Source organism: Gopherus evgoodei, chromosome 3 (assembly GCF_007399415.2).
Source record: "Gopherus evgoodei ecotype Sinaloan lineage chromosome 3, rGopEvg1_v1.p, whole genome shotgun sequence".
Classification (NCBI taxonomy): domain Eukaryota; kingdom Metazoa; phylum Chordata; order Testudines; family Testudinidae; genus Gopherus; species Gopherus evgoodei.
Genome location: NC_044324.1, coordinates 177,467,184 through 177,487,159, shown reverse-complemented (window position 1 = coordinate 177,487,159; position 19,976 = coordinate 177,467,184). Strand labels below are relative to the sequence as shown.

The window sequence follows — 19,976 nt, the reverse complement described above, 5'->3', positions numbered from 1 at the left end:
TGAAGGGCTGTTAAGTTTTTCAATTGAATTTCATTTAAAATGCAGGTGCTTTTTATTATATTGAGGCTTTACTGCTCTCTAGGTACAAGCAAGAAACATGGTGACAATAACACAAATCTGGCTCAATCAATGATCAGTAACAGCTGTAATTCCAGAACATTAGCATTCTTATAAACCACCATCCTGAAAACTATAAATTGCTACCGCAGATCAAAATAATACTATATCCTTCTATTCTGCCCACAGCAATTTTGACATTTATGAGATTTTTCTGTGAACATTAGATTTTATTGAAAAATCTTATAAAAAGATATACTTGGATTTCATAATTGTTTAAAATAGCTTTGCTTTTTGTGGGTTTTTTTTGTAAGTTTCAAATATCAAAAGGGTTTAAAATTCAGCACTGACTATGACTGTTACATGCTTTACTATATTAGCATATACAGAATTCCATATACAATAGTCTGTAATACAACCATTTACTTCTCAGCGAAGTGCAAATGCAATCCCAATCATTAGGAAAAATCTCTTTATGGAGAAAAAAATGTTTTTGCTATGTACAGGCATTAAAATGATGTCATTCTTGTTAATTTTTAAGTGCAAACATATGAGAATAGGAACCCTAGAAAACAAAATATTTCTGGCACAAAGCATAGTTCTTTCTTTATGTTTGGAAAGTAGTCAAAGCAGCCAGAGGACCTGATTCTGCTCTCACATACATAGATGTAAATCAAGGTGCTTCGACTAAAGTCAATGGAATTACACTGGTATGAAATTGGTGTAAGAAAGCAGAACTGGGCCAGAAACATTTGTCTCATTTTCAGATTTATAAAACAGGGGAAAGCGTATTCCTTTCACTACATGTTGTATCACAAAATAATTTATATTTAATGTATTACAGCTCACAGGCCAAATTCTGCTTAGTCAAACTTGAATGGAGCACTCCAGATTTACGTCAGTGTACTGTAAAATGAATTTGGATTCTTTCATTCTTAATTAGAAAAAAAATCTGCCCTGAGGATCAACCAAATTCTAACCTTACTTACACTGTGCAATCCAGACAGTTTGTCATTTGGAACAGAGTTTGGCCATTATTTAGAATTTATTATTTTTCAGAGTAAAGCAAATTTGTATTCCTTAAAATGACAATTTTTCCCTGAAGCAAAAAAATCCCTTTTGACATTTAAGATCTTGAAAATTACCTTGTGGGGGGACTGAAGTTTTAAAAAAGTTGAAAGATATAATATTTTCCACTGAGTTGTACACCAGCATTTTGTTTAATTACACCTCATATACAAGTTATCACATTGTGAGCTTTTGCAGGGGAAAAAATAACAATCAAGCAGTTTGTTCTCTGTTGTGATGGAACGGATAAGCCTTTTATTTCTATTGAATACATTGCTGGCATAATAGGTGAAAGAAACATTTGTGATAATTAGATGAACTCGTGCTCCAAACCCCTGCAGAGTTTAGACATATTCCTAAAGACAATCTGCTATAATGTATGGGAAGAGATGCTTATCTTCAGTTTTGCCTTTTTTTCCCCTCCAAACAAATACTTTTTTTTTTTTTTTTGGTAGCTAACGCATCTACCTGTACATTCCCTGCTGGCCTTTTAAAAAGAGAGACTTAAAACTCTCTCAATTCAGACAAGACATTTGAGAGATGCTTAATTGGCCCCACTGGATAAGGAAGCGTTAAATCCTGGTCCCTAACACTCATGCAATGTAGCTTCTTTTTAAATGACAAGCAAAATAATCTAATTCTATATACAAATCAACTAGCATGATACTGCTTGGTTGAAAGGGTCACCACAATTATGTAAAACATGAGCATTAACTATAATTGGGGTAGTTTGCTAATACAATAAAAAGCTCTGAACATGAGGAAAGTTATGCTCACAGCAGTAGCTATCACTTTCTAAAGTAAGAATTCATGGATGAAATGACATGAAAAAGATGGTTATAAATTTTAATGGAATGATAAAAGGCAAAAGTCAGCCTCTCAGCTGAATTCCTTAAATCCCTATATATCACAATCAGCTCCTTAACTGTAAAATCAATGTGGAGTATAAACATGTTGTCAATGTGGTTGTCACTGGAGGGAAAGACTGCAAAGTATGACAGCTACACAGCTCAGCCTGCCAGTGATAAAAATAAAATCATAAGCTCTTTACTTAGATGTAATTGTTATAGAACTAACTATTGAAAATAAGAACAGGGAGCATCTTTTCCTTAAGATCTCTGATTCATATTTCAAGCCATTTCATTACAACATTAAATTGGATGGTAGTTTCATTTTGGCAAATGAAATATCTTTTATGGAAGGCTATTTTGCTCATCTACTTCAAAAGTTCAGTCTCTACTTAAAACGAAGGCACAGAATTGTCATTAATCTTTTTAATCACCAGCCTAGAAACACGTGTTTATATACTTACCTGTACAGATTTTAGAGGGCCTATTCACCTACACATATCCCGGAACATTCATTAATGTTCCGGGATATGTACCTAGGTTACTGCTCATTAAAGCTAATGAGAGTTGCATGCTTTGACTGGAAGGTCTCTACCTAAGAAGAATAGACCCCTGTTCATCGTAAGCCATCTATTGGGGCCCCCCCCCCCCCGAGACCTCTTGGTGATGAAATTATAAACATCGACAAAAAGTGGTGTTAATTATAAACTGCAGAAACTATTGGCTCCATCCCGTGGCAATCTAAGTTCTGCCCACAAGGGGAGCATGATTCTGTTGTCACTTAACCTCAGCCTTCCTCACTCATGACATTACCTCACCCCTTAACTATAATGTAATATGAAGTTGCACACTGCTTTATATGGAGGAAGAGACACAATTATGGAATAGTAATACTTTTGCCTGTGCTGATAGAAAAGAGATATCTTTACATTACGACTTTTTCCACAACAACACTGTAATAGATTACTCAAAGGAAAACAAATAGGTTTTGTTGTTAATCTCAGCCAAGGATCATCTGAACACAGATATTTCAAATAAATGTATGAGGTAACAGCACTATATTGTTAGACACTATATAAATTAATAAAATAAATAGAAATAAAACGATTTTTCCTATTAAGGAGAAATTGGCTATTAGTAAATCTATCATCCATACTTAGCCCCATAAAATCACGGCACAAGCCAAAGGCACTGTAGTGGTCCCATGCTGAACAACTACTGTACAACATGTAAGTTTTTTCTTTACCTCTTGTGAATGAGCATAGGATGTAGGTATGAAATCAGGGGCCTTTGAATCATTTGAGCCAGATAAAAAAGGAAGGTTAGGTTGTCTGACAAAACCCTTTTTGCTGAAGTGATGCCCCAAAAATAAGGTGTACTTTAAAGACAGCATAAAGAAGTTTACCCCATGGACTCAAGGAGAGCATGAATGTCAACTCAACACTAGATTGTTCCACTGTGCATGGGATCAAAGACCTTTGAAGAGATATTGCCTTCAGAAAGAGGGAAAGGCGTGCATGAAGCAGCACAGCAATACTGTGAGAAAACTAGATCTTGGATCTTTATGAAAAGCTGAGCAGACAAAATGTTAAAATGTCTTTTGTTACCATTAGAGGGGGTTGTATTTTTCCATATGACCATGAACATCAGGTCATTAAGCTGCTATGCTAAATCCAGTTGGCAGTGTTTCCTGTATTTGAAGAGGAAATTGAATGAATCCTGTGAGAAACCATCAATATGTGGTCACTTAGGGTTCCATGCAGAGAGTTTCAGATGTGAACTGCCTTTGGGAGACTCTTCAGTGAATGAGGTTCTGAGATAATGGTAAAATCCACAGCTGACATACGCCTTGGGAGCTATGGTCACCTGGCCAAAATGGAACTTGGAAGTGTTCCTGCAGCTTGGTTGTTAATCTTTCTAGTCGTTCTGGATGTTTGAGGAAAGGTAGGAAATACATAACCCTAGGCATCTGACCAGAGGAAAAACAAGGCATCCACTCAGCAGGCACGTATGCCAACCTGAAGAACATATTTTGTTTACTTCGTGTTGGACAAATCCTCCTGTGGAAGGAACCACCTCCAACCAGTCTCAAACACTAGTGGGCCAGATGCCAAAAAATGGAAACTGAACCAGCAACAGTTGAGCTTGCCAGTGTAACTGCTGGTCTCAAGGTAGATGTACATGGTTTGGAGGGACAGAGCCAGATGTTCCAAGTGCAACAGGATCTTGCTGTTTAGGCTTTTTGTTTTTCATTTCACCTTGATGGTTAAGATAAATCCTCATGGTTCTGGAGCCACTCTCCATGTAGATGGTTATAAACTATGGAAGAATACATGGAAAGAGGCTGATTGCTTCATTCCCCACTGCTCACAGCTTTAAGCAGTTGATGCTCAGCTGCAACTCTTGGGGAGACTACTTGTCCTGAACCATATTTATACCTATCTGAGCTCCCCTCCCTGACAGGTTGGCATTTGTAGTCATTTGGGTTCCTGGCAGATCTGCCAGTTATTTGTCTTTGAATAGTTGATGGGTGAGCGACACTCCACCAACACAGGTAGTACTGCGCTTCTGGGAATTGGTGCAATAGGCAGTCCATTTCCTGAGTTTATCTCCAGTGACCAATCAGAAAATTGTGAAAGGGCCAGAGGTAGAGCCTTGGGATCATTTCCATATGATCCCAACAGGTCTACAAGCCAGAGGCACTAGTGTACTGAAATCTGTTGAGTGCAGGAGAAATGATTGATGAGAACATGAATTTTGTTTGTTTTTTTCCTCAGAAAATATCACTAAGGCCCAAGATGGTTTTGAAGAATTCTCCCTGATGTGACAGCACCTGAGGGATTTAGGGAGAAATCCTACAGGTAAACTACTGTAAGAACCTAGGACATTTCAGTCTGGCAAATGTGAAGTGATGAGTTGTACTTATGATTGCTTCTTTGTCAACAGGTATTTGGATGGCCCTTTTCCTTAACATGGTTACAAAAATGGCTGTTACAATGGTAAACACCCATGGAGAGAATGACAGGCTGAAGGACATTGCCTGGAATTGATATTGTTTGTTTCTGACTGCAAAGTTGAAATTTGTGATGACAGATGTGTATCAGCACATGCAGACCATGGGAGCGCACATAATTTTCTGCATGTTCCAGATGCACTAAGATCAAGAAGTTTTTTCTAAAGCACACATGAAAATAGTAATTTCCCACTGTTTATAACTGGGTCAAATCTGGCTGGACGTTTCTTAGAGACAGCAAAAAGCATCTCTCTGACCTCAGGACTATACTTTTGTTAAATTTCAACCATTAGGGGCTGTTATCAGCTGGTGTATTTTAGAGCAGCCTTAAGGCTACACTAAAAGTATGATGGGGTTGGGTCTGGCATAAAACTGGCTTCAAGAGCTGTAACTAACTCTTTGGCAGCTCCCCCTCTCAGCCCATCCAGAATGTTCACTATGAAAGAAAAGCATTAAATAAGATTAATATCTTAATTCCATAAACTTGAGGAGAGATTCCATTTTATTCTTAGATGCAGTGCATGAAATTCTGATCTCAGTTACTCAGCATAAACCCAGAGTAATTCAATTGTTTTCAATAGAGTTAATCCAGATTTACACCCAAATAACTGAAAGCAGAATTTAGCCAAGAAACTTCCTGAATTGTTTGTATTTGTCTGGCAGCAAACAGTCTGACATTATGCTCACCAAGATCACTGGAACAAACATCTTTTATTAACACATGTTTAACAGGTTTTAAAATATTCATAGAAAATGTACATTATTGTTATTTGGCACTGGCGAGTTAGACTTTTAAAAATGCATGGAATCAGTTACTGGTGTCAGACTGATGTAAATGAAAAAATATTTGAAATATCTATTAACATTCTCTTCAGCATCTACCTTTATATGATAATATTTTTTTCTCAGACAACAGATTTTTTATGGTGATGTTTACTGAATTTCCTCTCATCTTTTCTGATTTCTTGCTAGTTGGATGAAACAGCTATTATAAGGAAAATATATGTGGTCAAATCCTCAGCTGGTGTAAATTAGTGTAATTGTATCGACAAACATAGTTACAGCTATTTATAGTAGTTGATCAGGCCAATATACCTATATATGTGATCTTTCTATGGATATTTTGTGCTACAGAGGCACATATTTGTGGGGTAATACTCAAATATGGACATGGGATCATGTCTTTATTTTACTAGGTTACGAGATACAGGAAATTTCAACTGTCAAAATTGCACTTTAAAAAGTCAGAGGATATTGGTTAGAAAGACCAGGTATTAAGTGTAGCTCTGGCAATAAGCTGTCAGTATAGGTGGTTTTACAAGCAACACATTGAAGCCTTGACAGAAATACTACTTATGCCCATTGCCAATCATTCAGTATTTGTCAACTGAATTGAACATCCTTTCAGAGATGGCAGCCTTCCACAATGCACCAAAAATACAGAGTTCTTTCACCATTATAGAGGTGTAAGCTGTGTTGGTAAATTACAAACACAGAAATTGTTGGATACTACAGATATATCAGCATATATTCTTTATTGATGCAAATGGAGCAGGGCATGGGAATGAAATGCACGGTCACTGAGAGGATAGAGTTTATAACTGTACTACAAAAATAATGTTTTTCAAGATGAAAAACCAGATGTGGCAGCAACAGTTTAAGAAGCAAATTAATAGCAATTTTCAAAACACTGGAGCTGGGCAAATATCAATGGAAAGCTTTCCATTAATTTTTCTTCAAATGGTTAAATGAATTCAACTCAGCCACATCACACCCCGTTTGTGTCAACTACCTACAGACATTAATGCAATCAAATTGTTCATAAAAATGTTTGCAGAAGGTGAAATTCATTCCTCTACAGAAGGCACAAGTCCTATGCACCAGTAAAATCCCATTTATGGTCTTAAGTGGGAATAAAGTGGAGCATAGGTCTTGAAAAAGCTCTGTGAACAGGAGTGAATTTCACCCAAAAAACATATTTAGAAGTTGCACACACACATATTTGCAGAAACTCTATTTTAAACTCATACATCAATGACTGAGCTCAATGTGCACCCATCCCATACAGGAAAAAAAAACATTATCGTGCGATTTACCTGACCATTGTCAGTTAATTATTATAGTCTGAACAACAAATATTCACAGATAACTGTTCAGTCATTCCACAGTTTAAAAAAAAAACAACAAAAATGTATTAAGTAATTTTACAGAACAAGTGCATAAAAGGAAATTATGATCTGATCAAAAATCTTCATAGGTAGAAAAGAGGCTAAGTCTCTGGTTCCGCAAAGATTGGTTCATATACTGAACTTAGTTCATTCATGTGAGTAGTCCCATTTAAATCAGTGGGGTAACTCAAGTGCTTAGATTTAAACACTTGTGTGTTTCCAAGATTGGGGCCTACATTTGTCTAATAAGTTACCTCTTGTGAATTATTTGCCCAGCTGTAAAAAAACACATCTACAACTGATGATTATTAAGACATATTTCTGTTTGAGATATTTTCTGAATACAGGTTTCAGAGTGGCAGCCATGTTAGTCTGTATCAGCAAAAACAATGAGGAGTCCTTGTGGCACCTTAGAGACTAACAAATTCATTTGGGCATAAGCTTTTGTGGGCTAGAACCCACTTCATCAGATGATTGGAGTGGAAAATACAGTAGCAGGTATAAATATACAGCACATGAAAAGATGGTAGTTGCCATATCAAGTGGGAGGTCAGTCTAACGAGACAATTCAATTAACAGCTGGATATCAAGGGAGGAAAAATCACTTTTGTAGTGGTAATGAGAGTGGCCAATTTAAAAAAATTGACAAGAAGGTTGACACGAAAGCTTATGCCCAAATAAATGTATTAATCTCTATAAGCTGCCACAAGAACTCCTTACTGTTTTTTCTGAATACAGTCTACTTTGATCTTAGAGAAAGGGGTGGAAGCAATGAGGAGCCACAAATGGTGGCTAGTTTATACCCCAATTAATTCTGTTACTTTAGATCCAAGGTGCCTGATTCTGTTTTCACATGCAGTGTAAATCTGGAGTAAAAGAAAAAGCAGGACCAAGAAGCTGGGATTTTATTTTTTCAATTACAAAAAATATTTTTCTCTCAGAATTTCTCTTATTTATTAAATGAGTTATATGACAGGAGGCATCTCTTAGGCAAGATTTGATTGTTCGATATCTGGTATACTGGGGTCATTAGCTAATGATTTGAAAAATGCAAGAAAACATTTTTCAAAAGCAACAGCACACTTCAAAAAGTGTGGTTATGGCTATACTAGATACCTTCATTACACAGCCATTGGACTTCAACTACGCTGTATCTGAGGGATATGTGCATTTGTAGGTTTGGTAACTGCACACCTTCTCATGTGTTGTTTTTACATTGCACCTAGTACCTGTGCAACACATGTCAGTTAAAATGGCTAAATTCATACCCTTAGCTTTAATGTCAAACAAATGCAAGTAGAATGAGTTTGCAAAATATGGAACAATTAATGCCAGACTTAGTGGATGAGTCAAGGGGCTAGCAATAATAAACTGTGCCTTCTTCTTACTGATCACTTGTTTGTTTGAAACAGTATCCAAAAGTCTCACAGAAAGCTGCTGCACTACTTATGTGGCATCATCCCAATGACCACAAAATAAATGACATCCTTCTTTACATGCTGAACAAGATGACAAGGCTATATCTTCATTTACTACTGACTTCAATACATTTACTGATGTAAATAAAATCAGAATCTAGCTCACAGAATGCAAAAAAACCCAATCAACCAAACAAACCCACCCTCACTCTAACAAACTATACAACTAACAAATATTTTTCTCTATCTGCATATGGCCACATGTGAATGGAGAGAGATATTATATAATGAAATGGAGTATTTCTCTGAAAAATATTCCTTTACATCCCTTTAATAAACAGTTCCCACAACTCATACAAGATTTTTTAGGTGTTTTTATTACTGTAGCTTAGCTCTCAGGGAGAAAATATGTTATTACTATTAAGCTAATAAAATGAGATAAAAGAAAAATAAATCATATGCAATGCTAGTTTAGCCAGCAGAAGAATATGCATTTGTATTATCTGGTAACAGATGTTTAAAATAAGTGGGACTGAACTGTGTATTTTTGCAAACTACTTACTGTCCTCTGCTGTAATCATTGGAGTCCAGTCACTATATGTATTACCATAACCATTGGAGACTATTATTCTCATCTTGTACACTGTATATGGCTGAAGATCTTTGACTATATAGCTTAAGGAAGCAGAGGGACTGGAAAATAACCTGGAAAGAAATGAAGAATGAGTTACAAAAGCTCCAAAATACAAGGGGATGGGGTAGAGAAGACAAAGCCACCCTAGGGGTGAGCCACCTCTAAAATAATTTTACTTCTCTTCACTGACAATTTACAGTAGATTTTTATTGTTTGCATACTCTAGAATATCATCAGTGGAATTCCTAGGCCTCATCTGGAGTCGATAACTGGGTAAGCCTGGAGCGTTATTGCGAACTGGTGTAGACCAAACAACCTGAAGACTGGTCGGTGTGGCAGATGAAAGCCTTGGAGGCAGCATGCCATCTGGAGCTGTCGAAAAACATGGATGAATTAGAGCAGAGAAAACCGTGGAGAACATATGCTGGATGGAATCAAAATGCTCCATATACTGAAAAAACTGTTCCTCAGGATCAACAGCGATGTTAACATGGTCCATTTAATTTAACATTTTTGTTACTGAAGTACTGTACTTCTTTATGTTCTTCTTTCCAATACAATTACACTAACATCACTGGGTTGACAGCAACCCCCAAAACACCAAAAGGAATTCAGTTGTAACATTCTTCCTACCTGTTAGTATATCAGTCCCCCCCCTACACACACCCCACTGCCAACTTTGCTCACACTGAAGTCAAAAGAACATCTCATTGAGGAAGTTTTACTCAATCTGAGTAGCAGGGCAGCAAAGTCAGGCACTTTATTCAAATACCCCTCCCCTCCTCTCATTAAAAACTTGATACAACATTTAGCAAATCAAATACTCAGCTGGTATTAATGAATGTAGATCCACTGAAGTCTGGGGATTTGGACCAGTATTTTTTCCATTTGATTAATTCTAACTTTATTGAGTGGGCCCAGGAATCACAGATCCAGCCCACAGATTCCAGGTTCTGAGGCAGCTCTTCAGCCAGTATCAATCGGTGTAATCCATTGAAGTGATTTACTCCAGCTGAGATTGTGGCCTTATGTTTTTCTCACCATGAAGGACTAACCTGCTTGATCAACCTTTCTTGTATAACACATTTGACATTTGTGTATTGGATGCCAAAACAGCATATTTTCAGAATGTTAAATAGAAAGGTTGGACTCTGATTTTTTTTTTCATTTGAACTTTTGTAAAATGCTTGTGTCTTTGATGGTTCTGTAGTTACCATTTGCATCTTTCTGTGGTCATCCAAATAGAAATTTTTCATTGCTGTTCTTTTTCTGGTACCAGGCTGACTGAAAGATTGTTGTAAACCAATCTATGGTTCAGCGTGTTGACTGGCACCTATATTAAGGAACTGCAACTGATTGGCAGAACTACTAAACTGGGCACTTGGGTAAGCAGCAGGTTGTAATTTGGTTTTACAATCTTCATGTACCATGTGAAGAATAGCTGTCTCCCAAGTGGCAAGAAACAGACATTGTGACCACATGGTGCCTGAATCCTTTCTGCTAGAGTTTAAAGAGTAAGTTCTTCTCTCAGTTACCATACATTCATGTAAATCAAGAGACTCCATTGATGTCAATGAAATTGTTCTAGATTAACACTGATAAACTAAAATCAGAATTTGGCATGCAATATATGTTTTAAAATCTCTGTGTGCAAAATACAATACACATACATAATCATTCATTATTTTAGCATCCATTTGTAAAGTGCCTGGTAAGGTCAATTGTAAGTAAACTCTGCAAGTACAAAACAAGAACAAAAATAAATAGCAATTAAAATAAAAATACTTTGCATTACTATAGCGCCTTTCAGCAGAGGATCTCAAAATGCTTTCACAAACATTCACTAATTAAGCCACACAATCTCTCTATGAGGTAGGGCACCATCTCCTTCAAAATTAAATTGCATCTGAAGTTTAAATGTACCAACTGTTTAAGTACACACACAAACTTTACATAGATCAAGACCAGAAGTATACCACCACTCGCTGAAAATGCCTGGGGAATTCAGGAAAGGGAATCTAATTAACTCACTGGTAATTTGGTCAAGAAGCTGGGGTTCACACCACTATATGTGAGAAAAGTATTATGAAAATAACATATTGCCTGCTAAGGAGACAATGTGGTCCACTGCCTGGGTCACTGAACTGTGCTTATTCCCAGCTCAGCCAGTAATCTGCTGTGTGTGACTTTAGGAGTTCTTCCACTCTACGTCCCTTAGATAGCTCATCTATAAAATGGAGACAATGACACTTACCTCTTTTGTAAAGCCCTCTGAGATTCACAAATGAAAAGCATCAAATAAACTCTATGTATTTTTATTAATTATTATGGTGGTACAGGAATGTTCAAGAGACAAATATGTAACTGTTTAATAGTCAACTATTTACAATACAGATATGAATTTAGTTGCCTAGATAATCAAAGTTAGAGGTCCAAATATATGACATTGTACTGGTACAATGAAAAGAACAGTAGAGAATGTGGGCCAAACTCATCCCCTGTGTAGGTCCATTGACTTACTTTGGTCCTTTGAGTTTTCAAATGTTAGAATGTACAAAATATATGTCTTTGTATAAAGGATTTCCTAGATCTTGCCGAGAATTTCATTAATATGCACTGTGAAAAAGAAGACTACAGGAACAAAGTACTTTTGGTTTCTGTCAAGTAATAACTAGAAAGGTGCTCTATAAAATTGGTCACATTTTGATCATTAAATCTTTGAAGGGTTTCCCAAACAACCTGATCATTCTAAATTGCATATATAACATATTCTGGTTATTTCAGCTACTCCCCGTAACTGAGATCTTTAATGTAATATTTCCCTCACTTTAACCCCTTTTGTCCTACTCTGATTCCCCAAAGTACCCAAGCAATAACTGGTAACCAGAAATAATTCAGCTGCAGGTTTCTCAACAGAAGAGCCATGTATCTATCAGCTTGATATATTGTCTTTAAGATGCAATGTTGCTCAAAAAGCTCCCCTCAAGCTTTAATATCACTCAGGGAGCAACCACTCCATTTGCAATCTACTGAATCAACATCTTGTCCAGTAAATCCTAACTAGACGTGGTAAAAAAAAATCATGCTTCACCTACAAAAAGAGTATAAAGAATGGGAAAAAATCTTTAATTACCTGTCTACCTTAACTATTTTGTTGTGAGAGCAAATGGAGAAAGAATTATGCATAATAAATGGTTTAAACTGGCAATACCACCAGTTTTGGGAGAAAATGTGGACTAGGCAATAAGAGACAGGAAGATGAGCCAAGAGAGGTATTCTGTTCCCAGTTCTGTTACTGACTTGCTGAATTGCCTTTGAAAAGTCACTTAAAATCTGCGCCTCAGTTTCCTCAACAAAAAAGGAGCTAATGATAGATCTAAGATTTTCAAAGATGACTAAGGATGAAAAACCTTTATACAGTGGCCGCACCATAAATGTTTCCTCTATTTTGAAAGACACTACTACTTTGAGAGATATCTACCAATCACAAGAGTATTTCCATTGTCCATAGGGCAATCTCTCTCAAAAACACAAGAAACTTTTAATGTGCAGTCACCAAAAATGATCATTATTTGAATGATAAAGTATTATATCCATTAAATGAGTCTGCATTATTCTACACTTCAGTACAATGCCACATAACTTAATGAGAGCAAGAACAGGCTGAAGAGCTAAATTCTAATCTCTATTAAATGGGTGTAAATTCAGAGTAATTACAGTAAAGTTACTCTACATTTACAGTGGTTGTAACTGAGATCAGAACTGGTCCTCACCCTGGTATAGCCATGCTATCTGCAGAAGGCAAACACAAGAGTTTATAACTATGTAAATGTAATTCCAATAGTATGCCACATCTGCACATGGAAAATATTTAAAAATAGCACAGGTGCTGCATTTGCTTCTTATCTAAATGTTTTCCTTACACGTGTGCATGCAAACTATAACAGCAGACATTTAACTACTGGGGAAGGAATTGGCTCTCCACAGTTTGTGCCATAAGATTGAGGAGCTATTGCAATGATAACGTAATTTCTGCCAGTCTGTCTTTGGATGAATGTCTTCTTAAGTCATGTTCACTCTTGCCCTTTTCCAGGTCTAATTCACACACTTCATTTCTTTATTTCACTGCATTGTTGTTTAGCCACCTCTGATTCATTTTCTCTTAGGTATCCATTCTAAGACCATGTTATTTAAGTCACTTTTTCTGGCAATATGTTCTGTACCTTGACATTTGTTTCTCTTCTTCTTCCTCAAGCATGCCTGTTACCTTGGTGTTTGTCCTGTCCACATAATTCCTATCATTGCTTTCTCCATAATTCTCGGTATAGGCACATGTTTTTGTTTCATTTACTCAGTGAGCGACCATGTTGCTGGGCCATATGTCATCACCAGAAGGGCACGGTAGTTATAAACCTTTATCTATTGCCAACACAGAAGATTGCTTTTTCTGTGTCTCATCTTCACAGGTGTACTAGAGTCATTCTGGTTTCTCTTTTAACTCCTTCAGTCAGAACATCTCACTTATTCAACATATAATACACACAGCCAATATTCTTGGGTTTTTCTTTTCAGTTATGTACCCAAGCATCTTATCCTATCTTCAACGTCACTATTGCACATCGTCCATCCTACACTTTGTAGATCTCAGAGTTGATCTCTGCTATGCCAACATATTGTTTGAAAAAGATGGGCTTGCTGGCCTATTCACAGTTGATAATAATTTCTCTTTTCTTGCTCAGGTTTGGAAGTCTTCACTGAGATGTACCTTTCCTTCTGATTTAGTCATCTGCCTGTTCTTTTGTTGGCATTTTGTGGAAGTAGCAGTTAGTAACAATTCTGCCACTGGGACACTGACCTACTCAGAAAATTATTTTTTTTGAAATTTTATTTTAATCCTTACATCTGTCTTTATCCCAATTTTATGTGGAATTATAGCTGTTAATTTAAGATCATAATGCATTCGTCTGCATTCAGCAATAGCTATTCCAGTATCCCAAGTTGTATAGTACAACTTTATTAGGCAACGGCAAAAAAGCACTGGCAATGGGACTTTAGCGGCCACAGTGAAGAATTGAAGGAGAGTTTTAAGACAGCCCTCTTGTGGGGCCTGACTTCAGTGGAGTCATCGGTTTAAGAAAGAACAAAATTAGAGCTGATTTTTTTCATACAATCTTAACTGTATTCAGGGCATCAGCTTCTGAAGTGAATGGAAGCATAATAGATTGCCTCTTTCCTAAAGCATTAATTACCCCATACTGAAGTCAAGGTTATAGGAGCACATATAAGATTTGTGTCCTGTGCCTTATGTTGATTTAAGAAGAGAGCACAGGCACACTACTTTAGTCAAGTTATATAGAAGTTTATCCACACTACCCAACCTGAATTTCTGTTAAACTACAGAAGATATAAAAGAATGCCAAAAGGCTATTAGTTGACTGATTAATGATCATAAATACCTGTCAGAGACACAATGGATGGAATGTATAACTGCCCAGTAAAACCAGTTATTTGTCCTGATGTTTAAAAGGATACCCAGCCAGTACTATCACTTAGTAAAGCTACTTAAAAAATTCCCCCCACATACAATATTCATTTGGGTGTCACAAGTCATTCTAAAACTACAGGTGAATAAAAGTGCTCTACCAGTAATTATAAAAATATAGGGCTGGACGGACCTTGAGAGGTGACCTAGTTCATAAAACCCCTCCTTCCACGGTAAGCCTTGAAAAGTATACTTAATCAATACTTCCAATTACTTTGCTCCATGCACAACTTCAACACCCTGTGCCAAGTAGCTCTATGGGATGACGGAATCCTTTCCATTCCCCACATAAAAGCTATGTCTACACTACCGTCAGATCGATGCTCTGGCTATCAATGCACCAGGGGGGCTGATTTAGTGGGCATAGCGAAGACCCACCAAATCGATGGCAGAGCACTCTCCAGTTGACCCGGTTCTCCACCAGGAACAAGAAGAGTACGGTAAGTCAATGGAACAGTATCTTCTGTCAACCTAGCACAGTGTAGACAGCACCATAAGTTGACTTAAACTCCGTCGACTCCAGCTACATTATTCATGTACTGGAGTTACGTAACTTAAGTCGACTTACTGTGATAGTGTAGACATGGCCAAAGTCTTGCAAACAACGTAACCACACCTTTTCACTACCTCAGAGAGTGCTCGTGGCAGAAGAAGGGACAGGATTCTGCCCATCTACTGTGTGTGTGTTATCTGCAGGTTTTTTATGAACAGTCTTAAGAAGGGAACCTCAGGGCTGAAATTCTCATTTGTTATACTTTTTTGGAGTACAATATCTTATTTGGATTTCTTTGAAGATCAAGAGATCTACAGTCTGAACATTTTCTGTTGGGGCAGTGAATATATCAGGGAATTGAAAGCACCCTACAGAGCCTTTAACTCTAGGTTGTTGGTTCAAATCTAGCCTATGGTAGTATTGCTTTGAGGCTTCTGTAAAAGCTTTACAGTAATATTGCACCTAACAGCTGGAGTAAAATACTGCCCTTATGGGTAGGATCCATGCTTGAAGGCGTGGCCAAGGAAAACAGTTTTGACAAGAGCACAGGTCAGGTAAGCATGCTGCACACTTACTGCTTCTTTGAAAAGCTGGGGTATACTGAAGGTGACTGCAGGACTCATGGTCACTAAGTCACACCCCATCCAGCCATGATGTGCCTGACGCCATGACATGCAATTTACACCCTTATCATTCTTTCCCCACCTGCTGAATGGGAAAGAAAGTTTTCCTACATTTTCTACTCCTAGTGGGGATGGTGTCCCTAGCCTCTGTTTGCCAGAAGCTGGGAATGGGCAATAGGGAATGGATCACTTGTTGATTAACTGTTCTGTCCATTTCCCCTAGGGCACCTGGCATTGGCCCCTGTTGGAAGGCAGGATACTGAGCTAGATGGACCTTTGGTCTGATCCAATATGGCCGTTATGTTCTTAGTAATTTATCCATGCAACACAGTAGGATTTGGTCCTTATTAAATTCTTTTATATATAATAAAAGTATAGATTTATGAACGGAAAATATTTAAAGCTCACCGGGTCCTGTTTATCATATTTAAACCTGAATTCTTGCATTAGTGATAGTTTTTTATGGTTAATTGTTGTGCATAGATTATTAAGGTCATAACATGGCTCATGCAAAGTCAGTTTCACAAACACAGTCATATATGGCATAGCTGTCTTCATAGGTTGTTTAAAAACAGAATTATGGTAGCTTCTTGAAATGCATAAAACAAGCACATACTGTAACTCAACTGAAAACTACACATCAGAATTCTTCTTCCCCATAATGGGTGAATTTCTCTTTGCCAAGATGCTCCCTTTGGACATTCATAAATACACTAATAATTTACAAGAGCAGAAGTTCTCTCTCTTCTCCTTTCATATTTACATGGGCATTTGCTTACAACTTCACCTGAAAGCAAACTATTTACTGTTTTCATTTAATTGAATGCTGCAGTGTGCTGTGGTTTACAAATGAAAAAGATAGAGAAAACAAATATCTTACATTTTGACTAAAAAGGAACGACATGGCCCATTGTTTATATTAATAACCAAAACATGCCACAGACCAGACATGTTGCTAAGGATCAGATTCTACCATCCTTAACAACACCGAGTAATAATTTCCAATGAGGCTACTTACAGAACAAGGTACTACTCAAAATGGTAGGGTAGCAGAATCCGGCCCTTAAAAACCAGTCACAGTTTTGGACTGGATTCTGATACTGTTGCTCATATCAACTAGCATCCTACTCCATTAATAGTCCCATATAGATGATATCCCTACTACTCATGGGAGTGAAGTGCTACTTTGTGAGAGTAACCGTAGCAGAATCTGTCCCACTGTTACTAAACAAAAAGAGAGGTGTCTGTCAGTTAATCTCACCTTTTTATCATCTATAGAATAAGAGGCCAGTTACCTAAGTTTAGCTGGCTATCGTTCATGAAGGATCCAATAACTAACGTGAGAAGTGACTGCTAAGTATGCACTGTGCAAATAGAGAAAGATCTGGACAACAAGTTCAAAACTAATCTAACTCTTTTACATTCTTTTAGCTTCAGCACAGCTAGTAAAACGTATTTGTAACAAAAAAAAACAAACCATTTCCATTGACTTTGACCCTTTTTTCTGTTTGCAAACTTTCTTCAAACAGATAATTCTTTTAAAAAAAGTATTATTTGGGGTGTTGAATCTCTCAGGGAGAAAGATAAAATGGGAGATAAGCTGGAGGCACAAAGATATAAACCAATTCTATTAGCTGTCTAGTAAATTTTACAATCAATTCTGTCTTGTCACATTCACATCAAGTAACTGAGTGTACACACGGTGGCCAAGTGAGCACTTCATGCACAATGTGAACATATTCATTTGCACACAAATGCCTTCCTCAAACATTCAGGGGGAAAAAACAATCCCTCGCCCCACCAAAAAAAAGTCTGCTTGAATATTCACCCAGGGGAGGGAGGAGATAAGGGAAGCTGAAGATGATGACATAGAAAGACAGTCTTGTGGCTAAGGGGATCTGGGTTCAGTTCCTGCCTCTGCTACAGACTGCCTGTATCAACTCTGGGCAAGTCACAAAGGTCCCAATCCCATAAACCTTTATGTTCTTAAACATAAGCATGTGGATACTATCCATAGAACTACTCAGATGCTGAAAGTTAAGTTGATGGGTAAGCGTTTTCAGGACCAAGCGTTTTCAGGATCTATACTTTAGATCCTCATTTGTTAAATAAGGTTAACAATACTACCTCTTTTCTCCTAATCGTCATTTGTCTTGTCTACTTAGATTGTGAGCTTTTCAGGGGAGGGGCTATCTTTTAATATGTGTAATGTGCATCATACACATCACACTAGGGTTTTGGCTCTTGAGTCTCAAGGTGCTACTGTAATAAAATAAATAAAGGCAGTTTGGCTTCACTATAATTCAGATTCTGTGAACATGTTAATGAATACGCTTTTCCATTGTTTACTCAAGTTTAGTACTCTGTGAGAAGTACAGAGAATTAGACCATGATATAACAGACATACCAATTTCCTTAATCTTCTGGAGTTTATTTGGGTAAAGTAAATTTTTAGTGTATAACAACAACAACAACAACAACAACAACAACAACAACCTGTTCTTGGGTTTGGTGCATAAGAAAATTTATACTGAAAAGCACCATGAAGACAAAGAGGTACATTCCCAATGAATGCATGAGGTTTTAGCCATTCCCTTCCTATCTACCTTACAGTTTAAGGGCACAGCACCGCAGCATCAAAACATCTTCTGTGGTTATAAATTGGTATAACTTGGTTCCCATTGGACTTCATGGGGGTCTTTACCTCCTTTCCTTTCCCTGGTTATAGGAAGCTTTATCCATTTAATTGAAATGCGAATCACGCACCTGAAAACTGCATGTATAATTCTTTGATAATTTACCCCTGAATGGTTTAGTAGTGTCTTGTAAATCTTTACTTTCTGTAAATCTCCTTTTAGTTACAACTGCATTTTAGCAAATAGAAGCTAAGAAATTATCTTACTACTTTCTTCAGTAGGTTCAGACAAAGTACCAAAAATGATTGTATATTTTATTAAAAGCCTATTTTTTCTCTCTCTTTTTTTTTTTTTTTAAAGAAAAGTCTAATTTGGTTGTTGTACCTTTAGGTACACAGTTCATAATTCATTTGATATAAAATGTCAGTTTAAATTCTTGCACTTCTTTGATAAATGAGAAAAAACATGTACATTTCAATTTCCGTCTACACAGTTCTACCAGCAAACCAGGCCCCCCACTCCCATTGAGCTGCTCAAAGACCTTTGTGTTCAATTAAACATCAAGATTCAGAAACTTTAGGGAACTATATTTCCAAGACATATAGCACAAATATGAGAGACTGGGGAAAATGGTAATGATTTTCCTATCAGGTAAAGTGATCTCTCCCAAAAAGCATCTTTGATCCCTGAATTAGTTTTCAGTTATTATTTAATATATCACAACTGTTAGCAGCTTTGTTTACAGTCATATATAAAGTGATATAGTCAGCTCCACAAAGAGCAAACCACCACATTCCGCGGCTTTTCCCCTTCTAAACATTTGCTTGTGCCTCTATACCCATGAGTGCTAATGGAGAAAATGTGTGCATATCACAGGAAGTGGGGGGGACTAATCTAATGGAATCAGCAATCATTCATACTGTAGAGCAGATTTGCCTACATCACCCAAGCCCTGTCATTGACTGCTCGCTGAATTAACAATAGAAGCTCTACATGCAAACAGTAGAATCAGGTCTTTAGTTGTAGGAGGAAATTATTACAATTAGAAAAATAGCAAAACACGTCTATGTAATTATTAGTTATTTTCTCATGTAATAAGTGAGATCCAGCCTGATAAACCCAAACAGTCAAATTTACAGAGTAAACAAGAATTCTTATCACTTCGCAAAACTGCCAACTACTATGCTATGGCTGTCACATCACATTACAAGCTGGTATCATAGTGACAGTATCCATAAATTAATACATATTAGAAAACAGCCAATTTATTACCAGATTCTGAAACTTACTCACACTGAGAAATAATTCATTTGATTGGCAGTATGAGTAAGGGTATGTCTACACTACGAAATTAGATCGATTTTATAGAAGCTGATTTTTATAAATCAATTTTATACAGTTGATTGCGTAGGTCCACACTAAGTGCATTAATTTGGTGGAGTGCATCCTCACTACCGTGGCTAGCATTGACTTACA

The 19,976-nt window shown here is 37.1% G+C and overlaps 1 protein-coding gene across 1 annotated transcript in view; it reads right to left on the bottom strand.

Moving 5' to 3' along the window:
• Positions 1–19,976, bottom strand: part of USH2A (usherin) — a 596,134-nt gene that overhangs the window by 180,585 nt on the left and 395,573 nt on the right. The window contains 2 exon segments of the mRNA XM_030557510.1: positions 9,135–9,277; positions 9,428–9,578. Of these exon segments, the coding sequence (XP_030413370.1) occupies positions 9,135–9,277; positions 9,428–9,578 (294 nt within the window).